Source organism: Mercenaria mercenaria, chromosome 15 (genome assembly GCF_021730395.1).
Source record: "Mercenaria mercenaria strain notata chromosome 15, MADL_Memer_1, whole genome shotgun sequence".
In the NCBI taxonomy this organism is placed as follows: domain Eukaryota; kingdom Metazoa; phylum Mollusca; class Bivalvia; order Venerida; family Veneridae; genus Mercenaria; species Mercenaria mercenaria.
In genome coordinates, this window is record NC_069375.1 from 54,717,585 (window position 1) to 54,740,307 (window position 22,723).

The window sequence follows — 22,723 nt, forward strand, 5'->3', positions numbered from 1 at the left end:
AGGAAAGCACTTATTTTCTGCCTTCAACGCTCTTTATCTTATGAAACCTGCCATGTGATAAAGAAAATATAGGCAAATTTGTACCTGAATCGGGGCATTTTCTACGTGTGTACGATATCCAAAAGTCACCTGGGTTAGCAGATTGGTCAATGACCAATTGTGTTTTCTCCATAGATAAAGTCTTTATTATTATTATAACACGGTACTTAACACTGGACAATAGTAATGATAATAATAATAATAATAAAATCTTTATTTAATGAAGGTAACATACAAAGTGTACATAACATGAAAATGAAACGTAAACTTGTTTTCAGTATGGCCTTCATTTAACAACAACAACAATACACATGTATACAAACAAATAGTGTTTGAAATATGCTTGCAATCACCTTTCACCCTCATGGAAAAGTGGTTAAGGTCACTCTCAGGCTCCACGCCGATGTTGATTCGAAGCCACGTTAAGTCGTTTGGTATATAGTATATCCATTATGTGTGAAAGCCATGCAGCTAGGTCACGAAAGGTCTGTGGTTCTACCAAGATGCCTGCTTCCTTAAGTTGAAACAGTGTCTGAAAAGGCAGCTGGGGTCTTCCTCTACCATCGAAAACTGGAATAGTTGCCATATGTCCTAAATTGTGTCGGCGTGCAAACTTTTCATTTCTTACGAATGTAACTTAGAGATTCTACCTATTTTCCATTATATCTCGTATACATACGAATTATTCCAGTGCCAAACACTAGTAAAACATTTCAAAAACATTCATGTTATTCAGTTATGATCAGCATCGTAATGTCTTACACGCTTCACCTCTTGCTCAGATATGGAAAAGAACGTCATACAGAAGATATCAAATTGCATTTTTTTTCGATTCACATTGTTAGGATTTATTTACTATTTTTGTGCCTTTATACGCGTATACGCCACATTGGGACTTCTTACAGATGATTTGCAAGAAGTCACGATGTGGTTTAAATACCGGTATAAACGCACCAAAATAGCACCTAGTTGTTACATGCTTATGATAGCATTCTACAAATATAAGTGATTTGCTTTTGATCAGTATAAGAAAATCAAAATAAATGTCAGGATATCAATCTTTTCAACAGTTTTAAAGTAGAATAGCCGAAAAGACCCGCCCACGTTCAGTTGTAATTTGCCTTCCGGAAAAAAGTTCCTGTTTTTAATTTGAAATATCGCTAAATCAAATGAAAAAAAAAACATACAGTCGTGTCGGTTCAGTTTTGATATTTACCTTCAGAAAAATAAGTTGAAGCTATAATTTAATGCTCGCGTCAAATTTTGAAAGAAATTTTCGAACGACGCCATTATGTGAATGTTTTTCACGGAAAGGGCCACCCTTGATATCGTTTGATATCCTTACGCCAATGTTGTTAGTACGAAAGTAAATGCTGTTTTCTTCCCATACAAAATGCACATTCGTGCAGGCTGATCTTGGTCTGCACTGGTCGCAAACCGCCAGCAGGCTAAATGTTGGTAAGATGGTATACTATATATAATCTAGGTAAACATGTGTACAGTTATATTCACGTATCTTAAAATAATACTTGTCCCGACAATAGAAATTATATTTATTACATGCTTAAGAATGATTGATGTATTTAACACGCAGGTGTTAGATTTGTGTTTGTTATTTTCGTCTGGTGCGCCATGCTCACCTACGCACATTCTAGGTAACGCTTATTACTAATCTTGAACAATAAATAGTCTAATTAACTGAAAATCACGTGTTTATAATGACGTCAACAAACTAAGACTGTTCCAAAAATATTTATAAATCAACTTGTAACAAACGGAGAAAGCGCATCAGTTTTTACATGCACGCACTTCCTACAGGTATTTCAAAAGGTACAGTAGTCCGTGTAATTGACGTATGTAAAATCTCAGTTCTTAGGACAAAACACTTTAGAGCAATAATCAATATTACAGGAAATTATTATACCATAGGAAGATCTAATAACTTAAAGTTCCATAAAGCTTTAAATTTTATGTTAAAAACAGATGAACCATGTGTCTACAGAGATTTTATTCATAATTATGCGGTCAGAAAAAACCCCACAAATTTCATTCCTGCATACGAACAAATGGCGTAAGAGCCATTATTAAGGAGATAATCAGAAAAGCGTCAATATTCAAACCTTCGACATATACATTTACACGTTCTAGAGAAAACAACTATCAAAACAGGATTTTGCAATGATTTAAAAGAGGCCATTGTTTCGGCAAACACTTGATAAACAGATAAAGCAGGAATTCGCTGCTTTATGGAAGAATACTGAACATAGTATTTTACATAAATTGTTTCAAGTAAATTTACTAAATGGAGATAACTCACAACGTAAATAAAGCAGATTTATGACTACTGTACATGGCACTTTCTCTCAGTGTCCTCTGTCATTTTGAATGTTTAGCAAAATTCCTTTGATAGTTATAGAGTAATGCTCCAGACAAAGTTTAAATGGAGATAATTTAACATGTAATTATGGTAGAGGCGTAGTAGGTGTGGAAGCTTGACGAAAATTGCTGTAAAATTATTTTGAATTCAGACCAGCGGTTTCAGGGCATATGGATATCAGCTCACATGAGCACAGAATAATTATGGTCACGATATGGTGAGCGTTAAGGATCATTGAATGTCCGTCGGTCTGTCGTCCGTCCATAATTTCTTCCCAGACTACGACGACAATTGCAACCGAACTTAAATATTCCTGGTGTGGTCCCATTTAGATTCTTTCAAATTTAGGCCATCCTTGCGGCCGTCTACCCAATTAGGGGTCGGGTTAGTTTTCTTTCAAGCATTTACAAGAGGGCTACGATGGCCCTTGCTCACTCACGTGAGTTACAAAGCTTGTTGAACAGTTTTGGTAGAGGGTGAAAGTTTCGTTGAAATTGGCTTGCTAATTTAGGGAGAAATGTTCTTTAAAGAAAATGTGGACGACGAATAGACCGAAGACGGAAATGTGTCCATCCATCCTAGAAAACATGATAGAGTTATGTTTCTTGTACACCTCTCAATGGCCTTTGTTCTTCTGTGAAGATTTAACAGTATCAGTATAATTGGAATTATGCCGTCGTCAAAAGTATTATGAGCGAATAATAAAGGAGGTAATTTGAAATGTAAGCAAGATAGAGCTATGATTCTCGTACACTGCTCTACCTTTCAACTGCTTCTATCACTATTTTAAATTTTAACAATATCCTTTCAAAGGTTTTGAAGTTATGGTCCAAAAAAAGGGGGGACGGATTCATGCACACACGGACGGACTCCGCCTTTCGGCGGGGATGGGAGATAATAAAAAAATACGATTTTGAAAATCTACTTATTTTCACAGTTTGGTATAGGAAGTATGTCTTATTTATATGAAATCATTAAATGAAGTGAAATCCTTAAATGAATACTATCCCAAGATTGGAATATTCACGGGATCAAATTCGAAACAAATATTCTGTTCTAAAGTATGTTTAAACAAACGTCTTAGGTAGCAGATGGCGGTTTTTTCTAGTACTTCGGACTTCCGAGCGATGTGGCCAAGTCAGACGGCTTCCGATATCTTACGAGATGCAGACCTGAAAATAAAAAGATACCGGTTTACATCTTACTTGAAGAAGAAATAAAATACATAGTAAACTTCATACAAAGCATAGATTTTTAAATCCACAAGCCACCTGAAAGATAATTTCAGCCCGCGAAAATACATGACATTTCAGCCCAAATTAGCAATATCTCCAACTGGCCTTAAAATGTTAGGGGAAATGATAGAGCCAAATGGCCACTTGCATTCTGTACTCAGTTTCAAGTATTACTTGCAGAGCTGGACAAAATACCTGTCTACCGATTACTTTTTTCACTATTTTCAACTGTGTGAGGCCTATATGACATTTGACAGTTCACGAGACGCTCAATGCTGATAGTGGTATATATGCATTTCAAGCAGTTATATGAAAATGATGCCATCAAGCTTACATTCGTATCTGCCAGAATTTCTGCAACATACCATTCTTAAACTTGTTAATCACAAACTCACATCAACAAATATTTCAAACATCAAAACAGCCTTCACTTCAAGGTTTTATCTCTAATGACAGATTTTGACCCTGGCCAATTCGAATCTGTGGCTGGAAACTACCAACTGCTACCTTAAGGACCAAGGCATGCATCTCCATGGACTGTCTGGCACCTGATTCTAAGAAAATGATCTATGACAAATAAAATCTTACCAATATTTAAACAATGCTTTGTTCTTCTTGCAAATTGCACATGTCCAAACAATGTCTACAATATTGTGGATTTGGCCCCATTTTACACACATATTTCTTACTGCATCTATCTTTCTGACATTAAAAAAAGACTTACCTACTATTACATGATGGCCATAAATGTACTGTATTAGCATTGTGCACAGCCCTGCATACCTGAGGAACAGAATTAAAAGCAGCACAGCTTACTTACCCAAGACTAACTGTACTGCAAGTCCGCAAGCTCAGGAAAAGCCGCCCCTGTTTACAAGTACTTTTTCATATTACCTTACATACAGTAAGTATAAAATAGCTTTAAATAAATATTTTACAATGCACTTTTGTTGTTGTTGTTGTTGTTGTTGTTGTTGCCAAACTTACCTATTTTAACGAATTCGAGCAATCTCCCAGTACATCTCCGAGAAACCATATCTTCTCTTAATTAAAAACAAATATCTGCAAATGTTACCTCACTCCAGGACCTTAAATGCACCCAAGATGTATCCACTCTCTACACTTTTCTTCTGTCGTCATGTCCTGACACCGATAAAGCCACAATAGAAATTTCTAAGAACTAAAATCATACCTGCCACTCGAGAAATATCTTCGAAAGAAATATCACCACAAAATCCAGTTCCGAGCCTTGTGAAACAGCCATGTATTTACAAAATGCCAAAAAGTTGCACATATACTTCCTTTAAATAGTCCTTCTTCCTTTAAATTTGATATAAACTACAAAAGAAATGTGTTTCCCGCTAGAAATTTTAAGAAAACCCTACACTACAAACAAAAATAAGATTTACTTACCCGGTAAAATCAGAGTTACCTCCCCTTAACTTCTACCATATCAAACAACATCTGTCTATGTTATGAATCCATTCAGCTCGGATTTTTAAATAACACATACTGGAGAGCTTGAACAACACAAAAGAAAGCATGAAATAGTACTTACAAAAATTCACAAATGTCTTAAGGTAGCAGATGGCGGTTTTTTCTAGTACTTCGGACTTCCGAGCGATGTGGCCAAGTCAGACGGCTTCCGATATCTTACGAGATGCAGACCTGAAAATAAAAAGATACCGGTTTACATCTTACTTGAAGAAGAAATAAAATACATAGTAAACTTCATACAAAGCATAGATTTTTAAATCCACAAGCCACCTGAAAGATAATTTCAGCCCGCGAAAATACATGACATTTCAGCCCAAATTAGCAATATCTCCAACTGGCCTTAAAATGTTAGGGGAAATGATAGAGCCAAATGGCCACTTGCATTCTGTACTCAGTTTCAAGTATTACTTGCAGAGCTGGACAAAAATACCTGTCTACCGATTACTTTTTTCACTATTTTCAACTGTGTGAGGCCTATATGACATTTGACAGTTCACGAGACGCTCAATGCTGATAGTGGTATATATGCATTTCAAGCAGTTATATGAAAATGATGCCATCAAGCTTACATTCGTATCTGCCAGAATTTCTGCAACATACCATTCTTAAACTTGTTAATCACAAACTCACATCAACAAATATTTCAAACATCAAAACAGCCTTCACTTCAAGGTTTTATCTCTAATGACAGATTTTGACCCTGGCCAATTCGAATCTGTGGCTGGAAACTACCAACTGCTACCTTAGCTGTAATTTACAATACACATGTGAACAACTGCCTTTACTAAATGCAATACATGTATAATTATTCGTATATTGCGATTAAAATGATGTGATCTTGCTTCGAATGTGAGTACAGTTGATGTTGTCAACGCATTTATAAATAGACTATTCTAAATGTGAGTAAAATTTCAAATCTGTTAGTAGCCTATAACATTTTAAAAGATATTGGAGAAGTAAGAAGTTCTGCGTTAGAAGGCGGGAAGAATCTCAAGTAGACTGTAAACTGCGTAAAACTCTCTTTAATTATAAAACTTACAAGGTGCATTTAGAAATTCTAATTATATTATTTAATACTAACAATTAATATTTATAATTGTTCATGATAGTGCACACGAATGCATCATCAAGTTATAAATGCAAAATTGTTGGAATACGAAACCTCAATTTGATCAAATTGTTCGATACTCGAAAAGTGAACGGAGCACTTCTAGTATGGGTTAGATACCAGTGTAGCAACAAAATAACATGGGATATTACGAAGACAAGAACCGTCTTTCTTGCAGAGGGATAGAAGGAAAAATAATTTCCTCTTTGCGATATCACTAGATTTGACAGCTAATCAAGATCAACCTTTTAAGCAAATTCATTCCCTCAAACACATTGTGGAGTTGTTGAAAATGATTGAAAAGAAAAAAAATACTGTCATAAAACATAAATTTATTATATGCAACATGTTAACATGACTGTGCTGGATTGTATACTTTATTAAATCTACGAAATAGAAGTTTTCATTTTTTTCTGACCCAAATGTACTGGCTGTTTTGTTAAGCTGTACAGCTGCGCATTTTGTACATTGCCATGTTGCAATAAGTTCTAAAAACAACCGCAATTATGTTTTATCTTTATGAAGTATATACGCCGCCATGTCAGTGAGATGGACTAATAAAATTATAAAGCCACTGAACCCTTTGCACAGATATTGTGTATTCCTGGCAAGTTCTAATATGCACACCTGGTTTGAAGTGATGTATACTTGATAACGAGAGTGGCTTGTTTCAGCAAAGATATATCTGTTGATTACCTGTTGCGGGGTTATATTGGATTCTGACAGATCTCTTATTTATATTAACCACATGAGATAGATATTATACAGAGATAATAGACATTTACACAGGTACAACTAGTTCATACAAAAATATGAATGAACTGTGAGAAATCTTTGTGATTTCATTACCTGTAACATCATTTGTTTTTCTCTCTCGAAGAAACAGACAGGAATGTGTAGGCATGACTGGGATTGTAGCATCATGTTAACAAATACAGTACCTGGTATATGTAAAGAGGCGGTATGTTCAGTTACGTCCTCGCGTAATATGTTTCTTTTTATTTGGGCTATTAGGCAAAGTGAATACTCAAACCGCTGCTAATGATGCCCCATTTACTGACGCAAATAATTGCCACCCCCGACTGCATGGCCATATGTGTTTTTTTTGTGTACTGTACGTACAATGGAATCTTAAACTGATAATTAGCTCGACTATTCGTAGAATAAGGAGGGCTGTTTCACTGGCCCCGGTGTCGGCGTCCGCTTTGGTTAAAGTTTTCTGTAAAATTGAATATCGTTTTCATTACTTAAGATATTGAATTGACGCTTGTACTGCCTCATATTGACGATTTACAGATGCCTAACTTCATCTGCGGTATTAACAGAGATATGCCCGCCTCTTTTAACTTTAAAATTTCTGTTAAAGTTTTCCAAAGATTACGACACATGTACTGTATTTTAAACCATAACTCTTACACAAATTTTTAACAAAATTACTCCCCATAGAATATCTAGGTTGAAGGGTTGCTTACAAATTGGTCTCTCTAAACTTTCAATGTAAATTTTGCAATGCACTAACCTTTGTACAAGTTATTGAGGTGGATAAAACATGGTGCACACCGTTCGACTCTTACCATCTTTGTTTGGACTTGGATAATACAGGTTAAAGTTTTGCATGGAAATTACTATCTCAGAAACTACTGAACACAGAATGATACAATGTAGAGACTTCGCTTAGATAGAGGTTGCAACTGAACAAGATCACAGCATCTAGTCCCATAAGTCTTGACTTTGGACAATAAGTCATTTATAGAAATTCCAGTTTTCTGACAAGCTTTTGAATAGTCAAACATGCTTCCATTGGATAACGCTTGTTTTTGTATTGTACAGGTACTTGTAAGCTGTTGTTGTGTGAATGGTATGTTTGGTATCGTCTGTCGGTCTGTAAGCAGAATGGCGGGTAGTTATGTTGCAGGCACATATTCCATGGCTTTTGTCACCGTCCCAGACATGACAGTCGGTAGGAAGCTAGCACAGTAAGTTTTAAAGTGGTCAACATCCCTAACGTGACAGTCGGTCCAAGTTAGCACAAAAAATGGTAAAGTCATTAGTGTCATCGATGTTGCATTCGGAAAGGCGCTTGCATAGTAAGTAGTTAAAAGCGTCCCAGGCATTAAAGTGGGTAAGCACAGTATATAACATATTCATCAGCGTCCCCGATGTGGCTAGCACAGTTAGTAACTAGTATTAATTCATCAGCGTCTCTGACAAGGCAGTCAGTAGGAAGCTCGCACAACCGGTAGTAACGTCGCTAGCATCCAGTCAGTTTGGAAGAATCCAGGATACATGTATTAAGATGTTGAATTACGATAGACGTCCACATGTAATAATGTATTTTTATGCTGCAGTAATAGTTTAAAAAGTTACTAAACTTGTTTTACTTTCCATCTGAATGCTTGTTGTACATTATTTCAGTGGTATTGTAAAACAACGACTGGCGGCGTGCGTGAATATCATTCCATCCGTGACATCAGTGTAAGTACACTCGCACTGTACATTTAGAATAATTTTACAAAGACCTCAGTAGCATTCAGTTTTAAAAAAAATGAATAAAGTAGATATTTCAAATGAATTTTTACATTCATTGTACTTTATCATTTCAAATTTAATCTTGTTTATTTAAGAATACTTGAGAAAAGTGATTAGTGCATTGGTTTCACATGCGAGAGGTTGTGACTTCGAAGTCCTCTGGAGGTTGGCTTCTTCATATATAATTATAAACAGTGTTTCGGATGAGACTTTAAGTCGAGGTCCTGTGTAGTGTGCATGTTGATGAACCAGGGGACACTTCTCGAACTGGGATACCTTCTGTATATTTCACTTTCCTAAAAACAAACCTAAAATGACTAGCAGTAAATCTGTTCAATCTTACTTTTCTTTTTATGCCCCCAAAGGGAGGCATATTAGTTTTCAACTGTCCGTCCGTTCGTTATTTAGTTAGTTAGTTCGTCACAACGTTAACTTTTTGCATGAAGGCACATTTCTCGCGAACCACTGCACCCAGGACCTTCAAACTTCACATGCTGATAGTACTTATTGATTACACCACTCCTACTGACTTTGGGGTCACCAGGTCAAAGGTCAAGGTGCTGCGGGGGCATTTGTCACCATTAGTGACAGCTCTTGTTCTTTCATAATTTATATTATTTTTAGATATGAATGGAAAGGAGAAGTAAATGAAGATCCAGAACTGATACTGGTAAATGTTTGCTAGAAGTTAGATTGTTAAAGACAGCACAAGTGGGTCAGCTGCTAAGAAAGTAGGTGTTTCAGTGTTGGATGTAGTTGACAGAGACATTGAATGAGTGTTGGTGTTGACAGTTGTTAAGTATGAATGCTAAGAGTAAAATTAGTATTGATTATGTGTGTGGAAAGAAGTAATGACTGTGTATTGAAGACAATAGTAACTGTGTATGAAAAACAGAATAACAGAAAACTATTCTATATGTCTATTCACTATTCATTATTGAAGTAGTGACTGTGCTTGGAAGGCAGAAGTGACGGTGTATAGACGACAGAAGTGACTGTGTATTGAAAACAGCAGTAAATGTATATGAAAAACAGTAGTGAATGCCTATTTAAGGAAGTAGTGATTGTGCACGGAAGGCAGAAGTGACTGTGTATAGAAGACAGAAGTGACAGTGTATTGAAGACAGTACAATGTAGTGACTGTATGAAAAACTTCGACTGTATATGGAAGACAGAAGCGACTTTGTATGGAGGACTGTAGTGACTGTGTATGGAAGACAGAACTGACTGTGTACGGACGACAGTAGTGACTGTGTATGGAGGACAGCAGTGACTGTTTATGGAGGACAGTAGTGGCTGTTTCTGGGGGCATTAAGGACTGTGCATGGAGGACAGTAGTGACTGTGTATGGAGGACAATACTGACTATGTGTGGAGGATAGCAGTGTGGTTGTGTATAGATGACAGAAGTGACTGTGTATGGAAGACAGAACTGACTGTGTACGGACGACAGTAGTGACTGTGTATGGAGGACAGCAGTGACTGTTTATGGAGGACAGTAGTGACTGTTTCTGGGGGCATTAAGGACTGTGCATGGAGGACAGTAGTGACTGTGTATGGAGGACAATACTGACTATGTGTGGAGGATAGCAGTGTGGTTGTGTATGAATGACAGAAGTGACTGTGTATGGAGGACAGCAGTGACTTTGTACGGAGGCAGCAGTGACTGTATATGGAGGACAGTAGTGACTGTGTATGGAGGATAGCAGTGTGGTTGTGTATGGAGGACAGCAGTGATCCTGTATGGAGGGCAGTAGTGTCTGTGTATGGAGGACAGTAGTGACTGTGTATAGAGGACAGTAGTGACTGTGTATGGAGGATAGCAGTGTGGTTGTGTATGGAGGATAGCAGTGTTCCTGTATGGAGGGCAGTAGTGTCTGTGTATGGAGGACAGTAGTGACTGTGTATGGAGGCTATTAGTGACTGTGTATAGAGGACAGTATCGACTGTGTATGGAGGACAGCAGTGATCGTGTATGAAGGACAGTAGTGACTGTTTATGGGGGCATTAAGGACTGTGCATGGAGGAAAGTAGTGACTGTGTATGGAGGACAATACTGACTATGTGCGGAGGATAGCAGTGTGGCTGTGTATAGATGACAGAAGTGACTGTGTATGGAGGACAGCAGTGACTTTGTACGGAGGCAGCAGTGACTGTATATGGAGGACAGTAGTGACTGTGTATGAAGGACAGTAGTGACTGTGTATGGAGGATAGCAGTGTGGTTGTGTTTGGAGGACAGCAGTGATCGTGTATGGAGGGCAGTAGTGACTGTGTATGGAGGACAGTAGTGACTGTGTATGGAGGCTATAAGTGACTGTGTATAGAGGACAGTATCGACTGGGTATGGAGGACAGCAGTGATCGTGTATGGAGGACAGCAGTGACTGTGTAAGGAGGAAAGCAGAGACTGTGTATTGAAGACAGAAGTGACTGTGTATGGAGGATAGCAGTGACTGTGTATGGAGGATAGTAGTGACTGTGTATGGAGGACAGAAGTGACTGTGTATGGAGGACAGTAGAGACTGTGAATGGAGGACAGCAGTGACTGTGTATGAAAGACAGTAGTGAATTTGTATGGTATACAGAAGTGACTGTTTTGAAGATAGTACTGATTGTGTGTAGAAAACAGCAGTAACTGTGTATGGAAGACAGTAGTGACTGTGTATTCAAGACAATAGTGACTTTATGGAAGACAGAAGTGACTATGTATGGAAGATAGCAGTGACTGCGTGTAGAAAAAAAAAACAGTTGTAACTCTGTATGAAAGGCAGAGGTGACTGTGTATTTTATACAGTCTGTCAAAACTGGTCTGATTATTAACATGGATACTTTACCATGAGTTGTATTGTTGCTATACTTTTATCCACATACAGAAGATTCCCGAAGTCTGTCAACAACAGAAAGCTATACTTTATGAGGAGTAATCCATCTTTTGTATTTTCAGATGATTAAAACAAGCTCGGAAAAAATTCCAGATTTATCAAAATATGTAAGGTAAGTATTGTTGATAAATGTCTTTTCCATGAAGCGGTTTGTCAGTATCCTATAAAACGTAATTTTAAGCTCAACTAATTGACCTGTTTTCAAATAGTGGAACTTTTGTTCTCACTTACCGCGGGCATCCACGTCCCGTTTTTTTCTGTTGGGCAGGTGCCCCTGCGTGCAGTATTTCATCACGAGCGGGCACCTGGGTGGAACCACCGACCTTCCGTAAGCCAGCTGGATGGCTACCTCACATGAAGAATTCAACGCCCCGAGTGAGGCTCGAACCCACATCGATGAGGGGCAAGTGATTTGAAGTCAGCGACCTTAACCACTCGGCCATGGAGGCCCCCCGATTTGTTTGTTTTGTAAACTGGTGTCTCAGTAACAGTTTGTGGGAATGGATTGAATTTTATGCACTTAAAGGGAATTCCTATAGTTTTTTATGCGCATCTTTCTGCGCAGCCGACACTTTCTATGGAAAACTAAACTGAAGTCAACATTTATTGAAACATGTTACAGACAGTCTTAAATACGAGGAATCTTGAATGAAATAACCTTTTTGATAAGTTTTATCAGTAATCAAATGTTGATACTGGTTTATGTTGTATTGACAAGTATAATGCCTGACAGGTATCCTGCTATTTTTGTGGTTGTGTTTTCACGTCGCATTTTAGTACAAAGACAGTGTTGTTCATATAATGTAAGATAATTGACTTAGTACTGATAAGACATTATCACCTTTCAGATTATTTAGTATTCGATTATAGAAAGAATTAAGAATTTTTAAAACTTTTTTTTTAACTTCTAGCAGATATACATGTAATCAATTTGGCCAGTTCGCGTCATTTTCCGTCTGAACAGGTATTCTGTTCTAGCGGTCTTAACATAAAATTTAGCCTGGTGACCCATGCATTTTAGCCATTCTTATGCTCACAATACAATTATCTATACACAAGAAAAACAGGAAAAAATTCTATGAAAGAGTTTTTTCAAAATTTAAAAAATATTCTTCACTATGGGAATTTTCATAACTCTCATTTGCACTTATAGTTTAGTTATGCCCCTTTTCAACTGAGTAATGTTTGGTTAAGTTTTTATATGTGAGCTGGCATCTCAGTAACGTCTTGTTGAAGCAAAGATATGCCCATCTGTGGACTTACTGCAATTTTTGGTTTAGTTTTCATAAGCTTGTATCTTATTAAGTATTATTATAATAGAGAATTGACTGAAATTTTACACACCTCTCTCTTCACTGTTGATCTGATGTAGAGTGCACAGATTCCGTAACTCTGTTTTGCATCTTTACAAAGTTATTTCCAATTTTGGACTGAGCAGTGTTTGTTCATGTTTTTGTAGGTAAGCTTTGTATCTCAGAAACTTTAGGGAATGGATTGAAACTTCACATGATATAAATGTGATGAACTGACATGCAATGCTTAGGTTCCATAACATACTTTTCCTTTTTCACAAAGTTTTGTCATTTTTTTAATGTGGTATACATTCAGTTAACTTTTTTGCAGTGACAGGACATTTAAAAAGTTGTTTCGCTGCCCTCTTACAGCTCTTGTTGATGAATGGTAACATTTGGTGATTGGTAATCTTTGTATTTTATAGCAAAAGAAATGTTTTCGTTAGTACACAAGTATTGAAGAACAATTTTGCAGAAAGGCTACTATTACTTTCACTGTTGGTATTGTTTTCAGGGAGAATCATCCGTATGATTGTGCAGAAGTAATCAGCTCAAAGGTAACCTTCTTTATTTGTAAACTTTTATTTTCATGGCCTTACACAGTCTTTAGATACATGTCAGGCGCCTGTAATTTTACTTGGTAATGTAGTATCTGCCGTTTTAGCTCACCTGTCACATAGTGACACGGTGAGCTTTTGTGATCGCCCTTTGTCTGTCGTCCGTCCGTTCACAATTTCTTGTGAACACGATAGAGACCACCTTTTCCAATAGATTTTAATCAGACATGCACACAACTTGTATTGGCATAATATCCCGGTTGCTGTCGAAAACTGGCCTGATCCCTCATGGGTTCCAGAGTTATGGCCCCTTAAAGGGCCAAAATTTGCTATTTTGGCATGTGAACACGAAAGAGACCACATTTTGCAATTGATTTTAATGAAACTTGCACACAACTTGTATTAGCATAACATCTCGGTTGCTTTCGAAAACTGGCCAGATCCCGTCATGGGTTCCAGAGCTATGGCCTCTTAAAGGGCCAAAATTTTCATTTATGGTTGTATTTGATACAAACTTGCAAGATATCTTTAACAACAATAGATCTTGGATCCCATGATGAATCCATCAGATCCATTCATAGGTTCCAGAGTTACGGTCCCAAATTGAAAAGTAGGTCACCTGCTCATATCAAAGGAAAAGCTTGTTATCGCTTTAGAGTCCACATTTATGATCCTATCTTCATGAAACTTGATATTAAAAATACTATTAATGTTTATCTTGATGATTCCAAGTCCAGGTTTAACAGGTGAGCAATATAGGGTCATTATGACCCTCTTGTTAGTTGTGTTTTTGCTCTCAATGTAGGTACTGTACCTAAAAATACAAACTTCAAGTTGATGTATATGTAGATGACCGCATCAGTTATAGCAAAGTACTGTGGAAAATATTTGAGATAACTGGCTAAACTCTTGCAAACTATGCACTTTTTACAACTAGGCACGGAAAAAAACATGCATAATAACTTCAAATAGAACTGAGCAAAGCCTTTAATTGTGAGTGGTCAGTAATTATAGGTTATTTGCTTTGTATCGGGAAATATGCACGAGTTCTTAGCGGAAATATTGCGCGACTTTAAGAGCGCAATATTCTTCCGCTTAAGAACGAGTGCACATTTTCCGATGCAAAGATAATAACCTTTTTATTACATACGCATCTACAAGTATAAATATAATGTTCCTATCATGAATTAGTTCAATAGCCTGAATAGGATTGACAATACTGAAATAAATAAAAAAGGGGGTCTCCGTGGCCGAGTGGTTAAGGTCGCTGACTTCAAATCACTTGCCCCTCATCGATGTGGGTTCGAGCCTCACTCGGGGCGTTGAATTCTTCATGTGAGGAAGCCATCCAGCTGGCTTACGGAAAGTCGGTGGTTCTACCCAGGTGCCCGCTCGTGATGAAATAATACACAGAGGGGCACCTGGGGTCTTCCTCCACCATTAAAGCTGGAAAGTCGCCATATGACCTATCATGTGTCGGTGCGACGTTAAATCCAACAAAAAAAATTAATTTCGCAGGTCCGATCAGCTGGATAGATGTATGTTTATACTTCATTACAAACAATACAGACTACATAATTATACTGACTTTTATATCATACCTTATTTTGCATCGGTCATTACGGATAGAAGATAGAGTATTTCACAAACGTTATTATTGGTTGAAAATATTTTATTCTAATTATCACGGACAGCTGTCTTGTCACACAAACTTTGAAATTGTCTTCTTTTTCTAGTCGTGACAGTGATAACAATGAAATTTTTAAATCTATAATTTAAATTGTTTTCAGGTTACTAAATTGAAAATAGATAACCATATATCATTGCTGTAATTAAATGATAAAATATATGAATTTGAAATGTCATCATTTGTTTTAGCCTGTCTTTATTTTCTAGTGTTTTTTGTTTCTTTTCCTTTACCAGATTGACGATGGTAACGAACCATATCTGAAATGGATAGGAGAGACTGTGTCAGCGCCAGCGGTCACAGATGGTGGTGGTACAAATGTGGAGAGTGTGGAGAAAAAACAATAACTGGATGTGTGATGCTTAGGTATTATAGTGTACATGGTGACCAAGAAACTGGGAAAATGGTGACTGTATGTGACGAAGAATGTTACATGTTTTAGCGTGGTGTGGCTTTATGATAATATAAAGACTAGTGAAGTGTCAGTATTAATCTCCGTCAGGATTTTATAAGGGGGAACTTACCGCGTTACTGAACATTGTAAATAGAGCGTCGAAATCTTTTATTGGTAGAGTTCTTTCTATACATCATCGACTTAATTGTTTAGTTGAAATGCAATTATTTCAAATGATTTTAGACGTTTTTTTCATATTTTGGTATCTTAAGTGTTGCATTAATGACGTAATACTGTAGTTCAGATATTTCACACCAGTTCAACCTGTGATTAAGCAGGTCTACATTAAGGTAATTCTGCACGTTTGATAAACTGGAAGTGACGGCGTAACGTTATTTTTCCGGAAAACGTAGAATAATACCTGCATTCGCCGTACTGAATGAAAACCATTTTATGAATAAATGGCAACCTCTGAGCAAATTTAAAACAGTGGCACTGTTACTACCTTTATGAAGTTAAAATATGATATTGAAACATCTGACACGTTAAATTATTCAAAATAATGTCTTAAAATTAGCGTGAAATGAGCGGTTCACTTTGATTTTGTTCAGATATCTCAAATATAAGCACACGGACATATACATTTTATTTCACCACAATAAAGACCATATTTATATTTGCAACTGTGAGAAGTTTCATTAAAATCTACATTATAGAAAAATTTCTATTCGCGAAAATGTTATGAAAATTAAGAGTTTCCCATTCACTCCCATTATGAAAAACTTGCAGAAGGTCCAAATTTTTCAAATCCGTCTAGCAGAAAATCAAGCACACGGCCCTATCTTTTTTATTTGCTAAATTTTACATAAGTACATTCTGAAGTTTTGAAAAATCAGAGTTTAATCAAATTCTATATTGTATAAAAATTTTGATCCGAACGTGCGGAATTACCTTAAATATCTGAATGGTAATGAGACATTCTGTGATCTGAAACAGATCTACCATGCAGTGTCTGATAAAAATATGAAATATGTACTTAAACGGCACAGAGTTTCGATTCCTGATAAAATTTTATACAACTATGGTGGGTGGAATAAATTTGGTGGATTTCTAATGTTACTCCATTGTTGTTTTTTCCTAATGTTACTCCATTGTTGACTAAGACCGAAATGACGGAGCAAACCTAACAAGTCGGAAGAGTGAAATCCATGCTTATCTTATGTAGGTCAAAGACCACTTTGTAATATTTCTTCTGAGAAATGACATATCCCGAAACGTGATCATTATTTGATGTTCATATGCGATGGAATTACATCACAAGGGCGAAGCACGAGTGATATAATAATGCGCAATTGAATGACAAACTGTGATAATATATCATTTCTATTATAACATAGTCCAGGATTATTATTTGCCTCCCAAACGTCATCCACCAAATATTGTTCTGTTTTGTTTGGTTTGCTTTTACAGGGCACCACTTTGGCTCAATAATTATGAGGTACAGTTATTTTGTTGCATAATAAAAACAGTTTCAGACTTCTTTGTTTTGTAGTTCATTCATCTTATCCTATGACAAGCAAGGGATTTTCAAATTTTCTAATTCTAGTTTCTAAAAAACTAATTTTCCTGTTATAGCGTAATGGAAAAAAAATAAAGCAATTCACTAGATCATGAAGTGGTACAAAATTAATGAAAATTCACAGTTCTGCCTAATACGGATCAAGCGCAGTAATGGAGATGGAGCAGAAGAATATGAATGGCCCATTTCAGAAATAAAACAAAACTACTATATGGATCCTGTTTGGCAATAGAAGATACGAATAACAAGTTGCGTTTATTTTGTTAATTAAATTTAAAAATATGTATCCCCTCTGTATTTTTAACATACTAATATTTTCGTTTAAAGTTACTTTAAGTTGCGGGGCCTCCGTGGCCGAGCGGTTAAGATCGCTGACTTCAAATCACTTGCCCCTCTCATCGATGAGGTCGAGCCTCACTCAAGGCGTTGAATTCTTCATGTGAGGAAGCCATCCAGCTGGCTTATGGAAGATCGGTGGTTCTACCCAGGTGTCCGCTCGTGATGAAATAATGCACGGGGGGCACCTGGGGTCTTCCTCCACCATGAAAGCTTGAAAGTCGCCATATGACCTATAATTGTGTGGGTACGACATTAAACCCAACAAAATAAATAAATAAATATTTTTAGCTCACCTGTCACAAAGTGACAAGGTGAGCTTTTGTGATCGCGCGGTGTCCGTCGTCCGTCCGTGCGTGCGTGCGTGCGTCCGTAAACTTTTGCTTGTGACCACTCTAGAGGTCACATTTTTCATGGGATCTTTATGAAAGTTGGTCAGAATGTTCACCTTGATGATATCTAGGTCAAGTTCGAAACTGGTTCATGTGCCATCAAAAACTAGGTCAGTATGTCTAAAAATAGAAAAACCTTGTGACCTCTCTAGAGGCCATATATTTCACAAGATCTTCATGAAAATTGGTCAGAATGTTTACCTTGATGATATCTAGGTCAAGTTCGAAACTGGGTCACATGCCATCAAAAACTAGGTCAGTAGGTCTAAAAATAGAAAAACCTTGTGACCTCTCTAGAGGCCATATAAGTCATGGGATCTGTATGAAAGTTGGTCTGAATGTTCATCTTGATGATATCTAGGTCAAGTTCGAAAGTGGGTCACTTGCCTTCTAAAACTAGGTCAGTAGGTCAAATAATAGAAAAACCTTGTGACCTCTCTAAAGGCCATATTTTTCATGGGATCTGTATGAAAATTGGTCTGAATGTTCATCTTGATGATATCTAGGTCAAGTTCGAAACAGGGTCACGTGCTGTCAAGATCTAGGTCAGTAGGTCTAAAAATAGAAAAACCTTGTGACCTCTCTAGAGGCCATACTTGTGTATGGATCTCCATAAAAATTGGTCAGAATGTTCAGCTTGATGATATCTAGGTCAAGTTTGAAACTGGGTCACGTGCCATAAAAAACTAGGTCAATAGGTCAAATAATACATAAACCTTGTGACCTCTCTAGAGACCATATTTTTCAATGGATCTTCATGAAAATTGGTCAGAATTTTTATCTTGATAATATCTAGGTCAAGTTCAAAAGTTGGTCGCATGAGCTCAAAAACTAGGTCACTATGTCAAATAATAGAAAAAACGACGTCATACTCAAAACTGGGTCATGTGGGAAGAGGTGAGCGATTCAGGACCATCATGGTCCTCTTGTTTGTTACTGTACTGAAATTCGGAACAAATCATCTAAACCAATACGTGAGCAATGTCATACCGTATATAGGCAGTCAAAATGTTGTTTATTTCATTTATGGCCTAAATTTAAGATTCCTTCTCAGCTGATGGATGTGGCATAAGCGCAGGCAGAAATAGTTTACAGGTCCTTTTATTATGACGTCCAGTTTGCATTCCAGTGGTAAATTTTATAAATTAAATGCTTTAGGGTTGTATATAGCGTATGCTTTCAGTTTAGAGTTCAAAACTGGGTTGAGTTATTGAATATGTCACTAGGACATATCATAGAAAAAAACCTTGTTTACACTCTCACACCCTGGTACCGGCGCTCCCAAGTACAGGTGGCACTCACACATACAGCGCTCGATAAGCGATTTTGGAGGAGCGGTGGTTTAAGTATTTCTTATTGTATCTCCGGTAATTCAAAACTTTTCTTAAAATGAAAGATATCTGCGCCCTGATGAATAATTGGTGACTATGTTTTGTGAGTGTCACAACATTCCATCTTGAAATAAACAAAATACGGCGAGTTAAACGTGAACGTTTGACTCAAAAATGTCAAATGTCAAAAAAAAAACACGTAAAATACTCAGTAAATACTCCAAATGTATTCATTTTTGATACAGTATCGTATAGTCATGTCTTCCTACAATAACCAGTTCAAATTTCAAGACTTAATTTGTTACATTTAAAGAATGACTCGTGTTTAAAGATGGTATGGGGTTTCAAAACGGCACTCACATGGCACAGGTGTTAATTTTTTTGGCGCTCAACAAGTACAGCTAGAGAAAGGTCTTCAGAAATGTAGACCTTGTTGTTGTTTACTCTAGATCAGTGTTGTGTCTGTATGATCATAAATCTTTATACCGTTAAAAAACTGTCTCTAGAAGTCGACCTGTTTTAGCTCACCTGTCACAAAGTGACAAGGTGAGCTTTTGTGATCGCGCGGTGTCCGTCGTCCGTCGTCCGTCCGTCCGTGCGTGCGTGCGTCCGTAAACTTTTGCTTGTGACCACTCTAGAGGTCACATTTTTCATGGGATCTTTATGAAAGTTGGTCAGAATGTTCATCTTGATGATATCTAAGTCAAATTCGAAACTAGGTCACGTGCCATCAAAAACTAGGTCAGTAGGTCTAAAAATAGAAAAACCTTGTGACCTCTCTAGAGGCCATATTTTCATGGGATCTGTATGAAAGTTGGTCTGAATGTTCATCTTGATGATATCTAGGTCAAGTTCGAAAGTGGATCACGTGCCATCAAAAACTAGGTCAGTAGGTCAAATAATAGAAAAACCTTGTGACCTCTCTAGAGGCCTTATTTTTCATGGGATCTGTATGAATATTGGTCTGAATGTTCATCTTGATGATATCTAGGTCAAGTTCGAAACAGGGTCATGTGCAGACAAAAACTAGGTCAGTAGGTCTAAAAATAGAAAAACCTTGTGACCTCTCTAGAGGCCATACTTGTGAATGGATCTCCATAAAAATTGGTCAGAATGTTCACCTTGGTGATATCTAGGTCAAGTTTGAAACTGGGTCACGTGCCTTGAAAAACTAGGTCAGTAGGTCAAATAATAAAAAAATGTGACCTCTCTAGAGGCCATACTTTTCATGGGATCTGTATGAAAGTTGGTCTGAATGTTCATCTTGATGATATCTAGGTCAAGTTTGAAACTGGGTCAACTGCGGTCAAAAACTAGGTCAGTAGGTCTAAAATGATTAAAATCTTTTGACCTCTCTAGAGGCCATATTTTTCAATGGATCTTCATGAAAATTGATCTGAATGTTCACCTTGATGATATCTAGGTCAATTTCGAAACTGGGTCACATGCGGTCAAAAACTAGGCCAGTAGGTATTAAAATAGAAAAACCTTGTGACCTCTCTAGAGGCCATATATTTCATGAGATCTTCACGAGAATTGGTCAGAATGTTCACCTTGATGATATCTAGGTCAAGTTCGAAAGTGGGTGACGTGCCATCAAAAACTAGGTCAGTAGGTCAAATAATAGAAAAACCTTGTGACCTCTCTAAAGGCCATATTTTTCATGGGATTTGTATGAAAGTTGGTCTGAATGTTCATCTTGATGATATCTAGGTCAAGTTCGAAAGTGGATCACGTGCCATCAAAAACTAGGTCAGTAGGTCAAATAATAGAAAAACCTTGTGACCTCTCTAGAGGCCTTGTTTTTCATTGGATCGGTATGAATATTGGTCTGAATGTTCATCTTGATGATATCTAGGTCAAGTTCGAAACAGGGTCATGTGCAGACAAAAACTAGGTCAGTAGGTCTAAAAATAGAAAAACCTTGTGACCTCTCTAGAGGCCATACTTGTGTATGGATCTCCATAAAAATTGGTCAGAATGTTCACCTTGGTGATATCTAGGTCAAGTTCGAAACTGGGTCACGTGCCTTAAAAAACTAGGTCAATAGGTCAATTAATAAAAAAATGTGACCTCTCTAGAGGCCATACTTTTCATGGGATCTGTATGAAAGTTGGTCTGAATGTTCATCTTGATGATATCTAGGTCAAGTTTGAAACTGGGTCAACTGCGGTCAAAAACTAGGTCAGTAGGTCTAAAATTATTAAAATCTTTTGACCTCTCTAGAGGCCATATTTTTCAATGGATCTTCATGAAAATTGAGCTGAATGTTCACCTTGATGATATCTAGGTCAATTTCGAAACTGGGTCACATGCGGTCAAAAACTAGGCTAGTAGGTATTAAAATAGAAAAACCTTGTGACCTCTCTAGAGGCCATATTTTTCATGAGGTCTTCATGAAAATTAGTGAGAATGTTCACCTTGATGATATCTAGGTAAAGTTCAAAACAGGGTCACGTACCTTCGAAAACTAGGTCAATAGGTCAAATAATAGAAAAACCTTGTGACCTCTGTAGAGACCATATTTTTCAATGGATCTTCATGAAAATTGGTCAGAATTTTTATCTTGATAATATCTAGGTCAAGTTCAAAACTGGGTCACATGAGCTCAAAAACTAGGTCACTATATCAAATAATAGAAAAAACGACATCATACTCAAAACTGGGTCATGTGGGAAGAGGTGAGCGATTCAGGACCATCATGGTCCTCTTGTATGTTAAAACTTACGGCGACAATATTTTAACATTATTTTTTCTGAAAAAGCTCGTTGAAAACTGATAAATGCTGAAATTTGATATGTCCTAGGATTTCGTTGAAAAATGAAAAACGTGCTTCAAAACATTCTCAGTGGGATCAGTGGACGGTAAGGTTTGCAAGAAGATATGTGTGTGCTTGCGTGCGTTTGTGCGTGCGTATGCGTTTGGTTAAACGCCGTTACTAAACAATATTTCAGGTCAATCTCCACGTTTTTGAGTAGATCTACCAGTATAATGCTATGAGCATCCGTATGAAATATATGTATATATATATAGAGCCAGATCGATACTTTTTGTTGAGGTGTGGAACAAATGTTTGATTATAGAGTTAGTAAAACTCATTTATAACGGACTGACAAGTTTTCTATTCTTTTCTTTATTTTAATTTTAACAACTTACCATACGCCTACATTGAATGTATAATAAATGTTGAACTTCTTACGAACAATATTTTACTTGTATTATTAGATTTAAGATTAAGGGAAGGACAGTCTCTAATGTTGTCAGAACTTGTTGTCCGACCCTTTTGCCCTTTGATTATGTATGTTTGAATTGTAATTGTAATAATATATCAAAGAGCAATAAAATATGATTAAATCAATTAGATTTAAGATTCAGTAAACACTCATAACAGAGAAATGGAAGATTTTTACGGTGGCTGATTTATACCATTTCATCTATTCGCCACGCGACCCCGTTGAGCGAAAACACGAGAATTAAAAAGAGTTAAA

General features: G+C 37.0%; 1 protein-coding gene across 1 annotated transcript in view; it reads left to right on the plus strand.

The window, feature by feature from the left end:
• Positions 1-17,136, plus strand: part of LOC123565031 (protein CutA homolog) — a 28,108-nt gene extending 10,972 nt beyond the window's left edge. Inside the window, exons 2-7 of the mRNA XM_053525303.1 lie at positions 8,087-8,232; positions 8,672-8,731; positions 9,410-9,455; positions 11,730-11,779; positions 13,474-13,516; positions 15,440-17,136. Coding sequence (XP_053381278.1) covers positions 8,087-8,232; positions 8,672-8,731; positions 9,410-9,455; positions 11,730-11,779; positions 13,474-13,516; positions 15,440-15,550 — 456 coding nt within the window. The 3' untranslated portion in view covers positions 15,551-17,136. The remainder of the gene's footprint in view (positions 1-8,086; positions 8,233-8,671; positions 8,732-9,409; positions 9,456-11,729; positions 11,780-13,473; positions 13,517-15,439) is intronic.
• Positions 17,137-22,723: the final 5,587 nt, after the last annotated feature.